The sequence below is a fragment of the Geospiza fortis genome, unplaced genomic scaffold (genome assembly GCF_000277835.1).
Source record: "Geospiza fortis unplaced genomic scaffold, GeoFor_1.0 scaffold192, whole genome shotgun sequence".
NCBI lineage: Eukaryota > Metazoa > Chordata > Aves > Passeriformes > Thraupidae > Geospiza > Geospiza fortis.
Genome location: NW_005054315.1, coordinates 8,324,727 through 8,335,645, shown reverse-complemented (window position 1 = coordinate 8,335,645; position 10,919 = coordinate 8,324,727). Strand labels below are relative to the sequence as shown.

Below are 10,919 nucleotides of genomic sequence, written 5' to 3'. Positions count from 1 at the left end.
CCACACAGCCTTTGCACATCAGCTACTTGAGCTCTAAAAGGAGTATGGGGTCTCTTTTGTCTGTAGCACCCTATTCAGTTCAAAAAGCACCAGGTTTTGCTATATTTGAAAATGTCAGTGCCCCAGCATATGAGTGGCTAACAGCACAGAGTGTGCCTCCACATCCTGCACTGGCACCTGAAGACTGAAAGGCAGATTACCTCTGAGTGGTGTTAGCTCTAAGTTATGGTCCCACATATGAGTTTCTAGCTTGATCTCCTATTTCCACTAAAACATTTATAATTTTTGTCATTTTAAGGTGGTATTTATTAACTGACATCAAGATTTACTATGTTCAAATTTTAAATATACAGCATACTTACAACCTCAGATTCCTTTGAGACAGCATTTTCAACAAAAACAGAGGAAGCAGAAAAAATCGAAGAGTGAAAATTCAGGGGAACAGCTGATGTACAACTAATTTATGGTTGGTTGACATTAAAACTGTTAGTGTAGCATTAATGCATTTTACATGGTGTTCTGTACCTCAGACTATCAGTTAAGGGTCAGGGAAGCAATATTTACATGTCCAGGTTTAAAATATTGGCTGTGAAGGTTTATTGACAGTTGAAAACCACAATGTGGGCAATAAAAAGGATGTGCCATGCATGGTGGCCAAACCAGGAGCAGGTTCTATTCAGATGAGCCAACAATAAGTAACAGATCACCTGGAGAGGGAGTCTGATGATCCGAGAGAGCATGAAAAGGGACAAAACGTGAAAAGTAAGCAATCACCCTCCAGACTTTTGGATGGAGAAAGACCCTGGCTTAAGCAGATACACAGAGACAGTCCAAGGCACCACATACAGAGGGTGTGTCCTGAAATTTTCATGGAGTGAGGAGTCAAGGGGATGGTGGTGTACACAGGTATGGCACTCTGTGATCACTGCAGCTTATGTGGACAAAGACAAAATATCTTTAGCTCTGGTACTGCTGCTAATTTTGCTCTAACAAACAGCCCAAGGTACCGTATGGACTGCTAATTCTCACTGAGAAGCTGGAGAAGCTCCAGGCAGAGCTTGCTGAAGCTCTACAGTGCTGCTGTCCACAGCACTGGCAGTACCCAGGCTGGCTGAAGAAAGCTGACAAAGGCACAGTGACTGCTCAGAAAAGGTTCTGTAAAGATGAGCTGGGGGTAGGTGTGGTAAGAAGAGCAATGTTTATAGGTGAGTACTGCAGGTTGAATTAAATGTCTTGAAATGTGTCTTAATGTTTCTGGGATTTAGTGCTTGAGTGAAATAATAGATCTTCCAAATACTCTTGGGTATGTATGATTTTTCATTTATTTGAGTAAAAAAGACAAAAAGAATAATATCGAAGAAATGCAATGAACAGTATACATCAGCCAAAATAATGCTTTAATTGCTCTGAAATTTAGGATACTAAAAGCAAAGCCATGCTGTGGAAGTTCTTCTGAAAGACTGCAATGAAAAAAAGTGCTATTTTATGCATCTGATACATTACTTTATATGATTCTGACACTTTGGAGTACTTCTGTATTCAATGAGACTAATCAAGTGTCTGCAAACTGGGGCTGCTTATAGGTCTCCATACCTTCCTCTCCTCGACCACCTCTCTCTTTTGTGTTCCTCCAGAAACTTTTCCAGGAGTTTCCCACCAGGCTGTCACAACAGCTAACCCAAATGTATCCACAAAGGTGCTGGTCTAAGGCTGGCCTTCTCACCTCCCTCCTGATGTTGCCCAGCAGTTTCTTCCCAGCAGTGAGACTGCAAAGAAACGCTCTGCTAGTGCAGACGCAGCTACTGTATGAGTGCTGTGCAGCAAAGTGGGTCTCATTCCACCTGTAGGGTTTTGCCTCTGCTTTGGAAAGCAACAGGAGTGTTTAGAAATATACTGCTGATTGCCATATTTGTGTTCTGTAATTCTTCACATGTCCGACTCCACCAGGAGCTTAACTGCAGCCAGTGGGATCTTACAGTCATTAACATTTACAAGGCAGCAGTTCACAGTTGTTGAACTAACAACCTACCTCTAAGAAACTGATTTTTCTCCCCTCTAAGTATTGACATGTGCTCCACTGACTGTGATGCTTATTCACGGTGACAGTGTGTTTGGTAGAATTTCATGTTTTCACAGGATTTGTCTTGTGCAGACAGTTTCTAATTTACCTCTGCTCTTGTTTTAATTCAATCAGCTGATGGAGTGCAGCTGATCTCATGGCACATATGGCTGCTGAGGTTTGAAAAAAGGCCCTGAATATTTGATGGGTCGATCCTTAATGCTTCCTGCTAAAGAATTAGCAACACTGCTAATGAGCCAGGGATCCCAAGTGGGGAAGGGAAAAATACAGAATTAGATTCTGTTTACATTCTTTTTTTTTTCATGTTGCTCAAATAAGAAGTGAAGTGCTTTACAAACTCTGATTAGATTCACAGGGTAGAGAGAGTCAAGTAAATCACTTATCAAAGCCATCACACTTAAAATGTCATTTTCATAAGTGGATGTCCTGTGGCCACGAGGAGTCACAACCTATTTCAAGGCCATCTGTGGGCGCTTATCTCTCCCTGCACAGGAGGTTCATGGCACCAGGGAGAGCTGTCCTTCACTGGGGCGGATGTTCACAGCTGGAGTCCATGTCCTTTCACTGCCTCCCAATGGCTTTTTCTATCTCCTCGGAAAGAAATTATCTGTCCTCCCCCGCAGACCCCAGCCTGTCTCCCCACTGCTCCATGCCATTTCAAAGGACATGGCTTTTTCTGTGTTAACTGGCCGTGCTTGGGTTTTCTCCAGCCCTTTCTCTGCATTCCTGTTTCTCTTCCAGCTTCCTGCTGTCTTCTCATTCTGCAGCCAAACACTGTTTGCAGGCCAAACACTCAAACTATGCCTCTCTCTACCCAGGTTCAATGACACTGCTCATGTCAACACAAATATCCAGGGAATTCACAAGGAACCTCTTCAATAATCAAAAGCTGAGCTTGCCTGTAGGTTTCCTTCCAACAAAGCTATCACAGCTCTAGGAAATCACAGCTAAGACTGTAAGAATAGCCAGATCAATCTCCACTTACCTTACAAATCAAGAACTGCCTGCACTCAACACACTCCCTTACTTAATTCCATAGCAAATATTCTCAGAGTGCCTCCTATATTGACTGCAACAGTTAACTTAGTGGAGAGGCAGGACTCTTGTTGCTCCTGTTTTTTGAAGGTACTATAGTAAAATAAATGTTTACTTTAAACCCCACCAGTCATAGCAAAATACACAGTTCCACACACTAATAAAGTCAAATAGAAATCAGCCAGAATTACTATCATAGAATCACAGACTCAATGGTTTGGGTCAGAAGGGGCCTTCCAGATCTTCTAGTTCCAACCCTCCTGCCAAGGGCAGGGACACCTTCCACGAGACCAGGTTGCTCAGGGCCCCATTCAGTCTGGCCTTAAGCATCTCCAGGGTTGGGGCATCCATGGCTTCTCTGGGCAACTGTTCCAGTGCATCCCCACTCTCAGAGTAAAGAATTTCTTCCTAGTATCTGATCTAAACCTAATCTCCTTTAGTTTTAATCCATTCCCCCTTGTCCTGTCACTACATGCTCTCATAGAAAGTCTTTCTCCCTCTTTCTTGTAGGCTTCCTTTAGGTACTGGAAGGCTGTAATTAGGTCACCCCTAAGCCATCTCTTTTCCAGGCTGAACAATTCCAGTTGTCTCAGCCTTTACTCACAGGAGAGGTGCTCCTTCCCTCTAATCAACTTGGTGGCCTCCTCTGGACTTGCTCCAACAGGTTGATGTCCTTCCTGTGCTGGGGACCCCAGAACTGAAGTTATCTTGCTTAGCCAGCGTGTGTTTTAGCAAGGAAGTGAGTACGTTGGCTTTGGCAATGTCTCAGGAACTCACATAGCAATTGCTCCATGCATGGTGGAACAAAGGGTATTTGTGTAGTCTTAACTTTTATTTTCCATTTTAAAATTTTCTATCATGTCCTCCATGAACAATGCAAAGCTTACAAGGAATTGCCTTTTAAATCTACTAGCAAGGAATGAGGCTTTTCTCTCATGTTTCAACATTACATCTTTAACCTGATCTTACTGTAGTTATTTACATTGAAGGCTCTCTTAGAAGTTTCTCTATCCTCAAAGTGTGTGCCTGCAGCTGGACAGAGAAGTCAGCACACTTTGAAGAAGCTGCTATAAATTAGTGCATGGGGTTAGATGAGGTTCAGGATTCCAGCAGTGATTATAAACTCTACAGGAGGCCGTACAACAGCTCCAATCTCGACAGGGTTACTGTCTTGTTAATCAACCTCCTTCAGGACTGGAAGAGGTTCTGTGCTTCAGTACTTGGGGGCATTCTCTGGAAGCTGCAGTTTTGTGCAGAAGGATCTGTTAGTTTACAAAGGCTAAGAGCTTCGATACATTTGGAAAAACAACATCAAAAAAAGGCAAGACTTAAGCTGGGGCAACCTGTGTTCAGAAGACAGCAAAAAAAACCCTGTAAAATCTTGTCACAGTGAGTGCAACATCAGATTTGGTGATTTTAAAGCTACGCCTAAACTGACTTGCAGCCCAGGTCCAGATGTTAGTTCTGGCCATGGCCACATGCTGGAATCAGAGGGTGACAAGATCCATGCACAAACCTGCCTCTTCTCACCTGCTGGGGGACAGGAACACAGGGAAGCAGATGGAGCAGACCTGGGGCACACTTACTGCTGCCCTCACTCTTGACTGTGGAAACATGGACATGCCATGGAAGTATCTGTTTCATGGAAAAGCCACAGCCTGACTTGTGCGGGGAACACATCACCTAGAAAGAGGAGATATTTTCTGTTTTGTGTTGTGCAAGAGTCAGCCTAACTAGGGTGAAACGTTCCTTAAAAGGATGAATTTTAAGCATCTTCTTCCTTTTGCGGATGCTACATGTATTAGGAGTGGCCCTGCTCATAATAAACACATTCCAGCAGGCCAGCCATCTTTTCTGAGGGGAGCACAAGTATTTCAGCTGCTGTGGCTTTTCATTGTCTGCCTTTGGGCACCTGTATAGCAGCTTCATATATTCTGTTTGAAAAGAAGCTAAACTTTGACTTTATGATGTGAATAGCACCTCTAGCAAAGCCATGAAAATGGCATTCCTTATAAACAGTCTGTTTCAGAAAAGTAGAAAATCTGTGTTACAACTTCATGGATCTGCTCAGGACAAAAAGGGGGCACGGAGAGGGATGGAAATGTCTAGATGCCAGTAAATTACAAAGTGGTAGCAAAGGCACATTATTACTGTTGCTGTTTTCAGTAATTACCAGTAACAACAACAACTGCAGATCTGGATTTGTATTACGAGAGTACCTAAGCACTGCTTTTGTAATACACAGCAGTTCCTTGACATAGAAAATCCACTTTTCAGTATAAAAGAGAGCAAATGGATATATCTGACCTGACAGAGTACTACAAGCAACAACTGGGACAAAAATGTTCAAGCATGAGAAACAGTGGTAGAGCCCTGACCTCATCACTGGTTTTCCACCATCCTTGGGAAAAAAAGAGCCCCTTAAGATTGGGAGGTAGCTACAGAGTTGATGGGGAAATTTTCAAGGCTCCTCCCAGATCTTCTCATCCCATGATGGGAAGCATTGGAGAAATTAATTGATGTAAAACTTAGCAACGTTTTGACATCACCAGATAAACTAAAAGTGGGATTTAGTATGTTAGCATGGACTGGAGGCCTTAAAATCAGAGACAAATAGCTGTACTTGATGTGATAGAGAAGGAGATGACAGTGGTGAGATGTGAAGACAAATGTCTCTGGGCAAGATGTCAAGCTAGGAAAATGATCTGTGCAGCAGCATGAATGGAGGTGGGTAACATTGCATTTGTCAAAAACTAGGAAAGGATGCAGCAGCAATCAAAGTGTGTAATGAGAATTTTGGACCAAAGACTTACACCCTTGAGAATAAAGAGCTTCAGTCAGAAATACTATAGAGTAACAGCCTGGAAGATTTAGGTGTAGTCCTAGACACAGAGACACAAGGGAAGGTCAGAATAGAAAGTGAGGCCCAGGTTTGCAGACATGGAAGATGGGCAGATTGGTGAGGTTACCCATCATGAAGCTTGACAAAAATATTTCTTGAGGAACATTCCAAAGGAAAAAAAAGAGAGAGCAGCAGCTGTGTTCATTGTTTTGGAGATGCACCTTACTATCTTTAGTCATACAGAGCATTTTCCTTAGATGGGGTCTCTTACATAACCATCTTCCTCTGTGTGGAAGGAATTGTGCCTCTTCTGCATTTTTGCTTAATGGCATGAACCAAACTACAGAAACTAAAGGAGGAAGACAGTTTCTCTGACTGTTCATTTTAAAAGCCTTGCTTTAAAATAAAAATGGGAGCCTAAATATCACATCACATCATGAATTCACAATATCTGCCACTAATTTGTTGGAAACCAGCAGGGACTGTGGCTTAGGCTTGTTAAACATGCACCTAAGTCCTAACAAAGCCTACTTTGTAAGTGTTAGTTAAGCAAAAACTCTGCCAGTGAAATCATAAGCAATATATCATCACCCTTCCATACACTCTTTGTCCAGTTTAAGAATTAAAAGCTGCATTTAACATATTGAGGGAGAATGGAGAAATGCCTTTAGAAACAACAGGCTTGATGCAGTGCTAGCCTCCAAACCAAATATTTATAACCCTGTAGTTTATAAATCATCAGAAATATTTGGGTGGTGGAATATCCAAGAGGTAGAAGCACACACAGTAACAGCGACACACAGTAACAGCACACACAGTAACAGTAGTTTTATCATTCCATCTACCTTGCTTTGTGTTTCAATCACATCAGATTTTTAAGCATTGTGAATTATCAAATTATTATTTTGGAAAAAGAACCAAAATAACCACAAGTTAAAATATTACAGAAAATTTTCACTGTTTATAAATATTTCTGCCACAGAAAATAATCAATATCCAAGTTAATTCAAGCCAAGATCTGTCTGGATGTGTATTAATTTGCTCCATGAAAATAAACTAGAAATTACAAAGATAAAAGAAATAATAATGAAATATGGAAATAACTACAGATTTTGCACGTTGTCATTATGTAATGGACATAATGAAAATAATGACATTACATAATTAAATCCAGGTGGAAAATGACCTTCCTAGACCTCCCTTCAAAATTAAGATTTTTGACAGTCATGATTAATGGAAACATGCAATTTGCATGGTTTGTAAACCTGAAACATCATTGTACATTTCAGTTTATAATTTATCCCATTATCTGCTTCTCCATGCATGAAGGTCAGCTGAACAGGCATAAAGTAGCAGTGAAATCCACAGGCTTTGAAAGGTTGTTCTAGCAGATTTTTCAATTATTTTTCATGAGGAAATAATTTTGCCTATTTTTTCCTTAGAAAGATGACAATCTAAAGGAGGAAAATTTTAGCAGCAGTAATTGCAATATTCTTGTTATTCTCTTGTCTTTTCAGAGCAAACAAAATTGGACTGGAAAAAATGATTTTTTTAGGATTCCTACCCGCAATATTTCTTCAATGCAGCTGTTATCTCCTGTTCCACTGTCCTGTAAACAAAATGAGAAGACAGTTTGTTTATGTTTTAAAAAGAAATAACAAATAGGTCTGAGGACAGGGTTGTCACATGAAATATATTCCAACCTCTATTACAGATTCAAAATGAGACCAAGTCTTTCCAGCATTTGAAAAGTTGCACTGCTTAAAATTCCCAAATTATTCCCTATCAGCACCACAGGAAGATGCAATATTTACAGTGTTTACATATGATTGCAACATATTTCTATAAATTCAACAGACTTTTTTTCACACCACTTTTGGGTGCTGTTCTTGCAGTTTGGGCTCTACCATGTATGAGTAAGCAGAAGCAAAGAAGTTATTGCATGTACATGGATCCAATGTGCATTTATTTCTATTAAGTAAATAACATCTCGCCACATCCTTTGTGCAGCAGAGCTCTGCAGTGACACTGTCTGTGCAAAGGGCTGAGGATGTGTAGGGCAGATGTGATGCCGAGGGGAGAGCTGCAGAGACTGCAACACAGGCAGCAACACTGAGCATGGGCACAGCAGTCCTGAGAAGCTGTCATTTCCTAAAATGCCAACTCTAAGGCCACCCCTGCATTGTGGGACTGAGGGCACAGGAGAATTCGACTCTCCCAAGCAGTACGACTCACTCCAGAACCACTCTGCAGAGAGGAAATCAGAGATTTTGGAGGGCAGCTGGAGACCATCCAGATGGTGCCTCACCTGCATGCTCAGACTGGGTGTTCACTGGGACCCAAACTTCTGCCAGCAAGGATGAGGCAGTGTGAGACACACCCCCCTCTCCCTCCTGCCTGCCCTCTGCCCAGTACCAGTCTGCTTGCACTGTCTAGCACACCTGGGAAGAGAGGGCACACTTGGATGGAGGTGCTGATGCCGAGGGCGTGCCCATGTCCTACAACTCTTCACAAGATGCAGGTGGCTGCTGTGTGCAGCAAGCTGTCTAGGGATTTCCTTCACCACACTACACTCCCTGACAATCCCCTCAAAAAAGGCTTTCTTCTTTTTGCAGAACAGAACTAAATCACGAAGCAGGGGTTTGAGATCTTCCCACGTGGGGAAAGGGGGATAGAAAAAAATCCATCTGGTAATTACTGTACCCAAAGAGCTAGCAGAGAGGTGAGCTTGGTCTTCTCTTATTTTCAAAAAACCCCTGGATTCTCTGAATTTTCAGGTATGCACCTGGAGATATACCAAAGCAATTCGTTTCTCCAAACCACTAAGCTCTTCTCATCTGGAAATCAGACTTGTCTACCTTATCTGTATTTGTGCACCCAAAAAATCACAAGGCATTTTCAAAAATGGACACCTCTGCCTAAAAAAAGCCAAATGATTGCACTGACCAATTTGTGCAAGTCCTGGACACTTTTACCACCACTCCCCAGTATGACCTGAGGGACTGAGGACATCTGGATCTTCAACTGATTAAAGCCAACCAGCTGTAGCCAAGGTCAGGAGAACAGCAGCCATGCATATGCAAAAGAACAACTTATGTTTTCTAATTTTTTGTGGCTGTTGTTTCATGCCAATTCATAGAAAGTCTTAAGTGTTTTATTGCCTGCACTCCTGCTAAATCTTTGATGAATATGGCCCTCGACAAACAAATTATTCTCATCAACTCTTCTTGGTGAAACACAGTCCATCAGCTTTACAGTTCACTACAAATTACACCACTGATTTCAAAGGTAAAGGTACATGTGGTGAAGTCAGACTTTGAAGAATTACTCATATCTGATATATGGATGCTGAAGAGAAGCTGCTGCCCTGAGCAGATAGCCGTGTTCTGACCTCAGACCTGCCCCCGATGAGCTGCACAACACCATTTGTGATATTCCTGTCACAGGAGCAGGAGTGCAAGCGTTCATGTTGCCAGTGAACCTAGCAAGATGGAGAGACACAACAATCTCTGTATATTTAATAAAAGTTAATATTAGATAATTGCTATTTTTCTCTTCTCTGTGGGTTTCCATCTATTTTTTCTCTTTCCTTCCCCAAGCCTCAGTTTGTTCACTTGTTATCCCACTAATAGTGGAGAATGCAAAGCCCTCATCATGAATGCCTTGTTTAGAGAGCAACCAATTCACTGCCATCCTTAAGTTGTCTGTTCTAGTCTATTGCCATCTTACAGAAGGGACGAGATGACCATATGATCTTATGCTGTATAGAGTACATTGAACATATGATAAAATGATGATCTCTTTCTCGATGAGGATAAAAATACTGAATGTGAATTTGGCAGCAGGCTATTTCAGACTAGGATTAGGAACAAGTGTCTGTTACAAAATTAAATAACTTCCCGAGAAGTGTAGTGAAAAAAGTCTGCAAGACCTCATCAGCAAGAAATTTGGCTTTCTATTACCCCAGAACTAAAACTTCAGCTTTTCTTTCTAGCTCATCATCTCTCTGGGCAGGAAGTAAAAGCTTTTCATATCTCCCTCTCAATATCATCATGCACCATTTCAAAGGGTGAAAAATAGGCTGGAAACACAAAACCAAAGACATGATAGGTAAAACTGATATAATATTTGGGGAAAACTCCCTCAATGTCTACATCTTCCTCTCTGTTTTTCATCTCTTGAGTGCTAAATGTAAATTTGATTTTTTTTTTGAGTATTTACGAGCATCTTAACATTACTGTTGATATCAAACTTTCTAGACCATCCACTACACCTCTACAGACGTTACAGAGGAACATGTGCTGCCATGGAATCTGGCAAACTGAATTTAACTTCATGGCCACAGTTTAACTTGAAAAGAAAACCACAACAAAAGCTGGCAAATGTTTCTTGAAATGTAAATTAAAAGAAGGGATTGCATTAGCGGCAGGGAGCCCTTGACACGCTATTTGCTTGGGTGGACTTCCCCATCCGAGCGCTCTTGCGTTGGTGGCGGCTGCATGACGTGGCCCCTGCATACGGCTGATGTCGGCACTGCTGGCAGGCTCTGCAAAGCAGTCCCTCCACAGGACATTCATGCAAAAAACGTTTTCATTATTATTTTTTAAAATTAAAATTAAAACCAAATAAAGGTTTTGAGGCTGCTGTTGCAAGCTAAGCTGAGGAGCTGCTCCCCTGTGTTTGCTCTGACACTGATGAACCCATCTCGTTTGTCTTCCTCTCTGTTTTGCGATCTGTCATAACAAACTTGCCTCACTGAACCTCCAGTGGACCATCAGCAAAATACCGGCAAGTCTTGGGGACCTGTCAGGGAAAGTGGGCTCAGCCTCTTTCCCCCTCGGATGCTGTGCCCATTGCCCTCGTCCCTCGGTGAGCAGAGCCTGCAGAGTGCCAAGCTCTGCACCCAGGGGCGGCCGCCGTGCAGGCTGGCGGGGGGGGCGCGGAGGTGCCCCCCACGATAAC

General features: G+C 42.2%; 1 protein-coding gene across 1 annotated transcript in view; it reads right to left on the bottom strand.

Annotated features, from left to right (window-relative positions):
- AFF3 (AF4/FMR2 family member 3) overlaps positions 1-10,919 on the bottom strand; it is a 320,892-nt gene that overhangs the window by 165,047 nt on the left and 144,926 nt on the right. Inside the window, exon 4 of the mRNA XM_031056148.1 lies at positions 7,522-7,566. Coding sequence (XP_030912008.1) covers positions 7,522-7,566 — 45 coding nt within the window. The remainder of the gene's footprint in view (positions 1-7,521; positions 7,567-10,919) is intronic.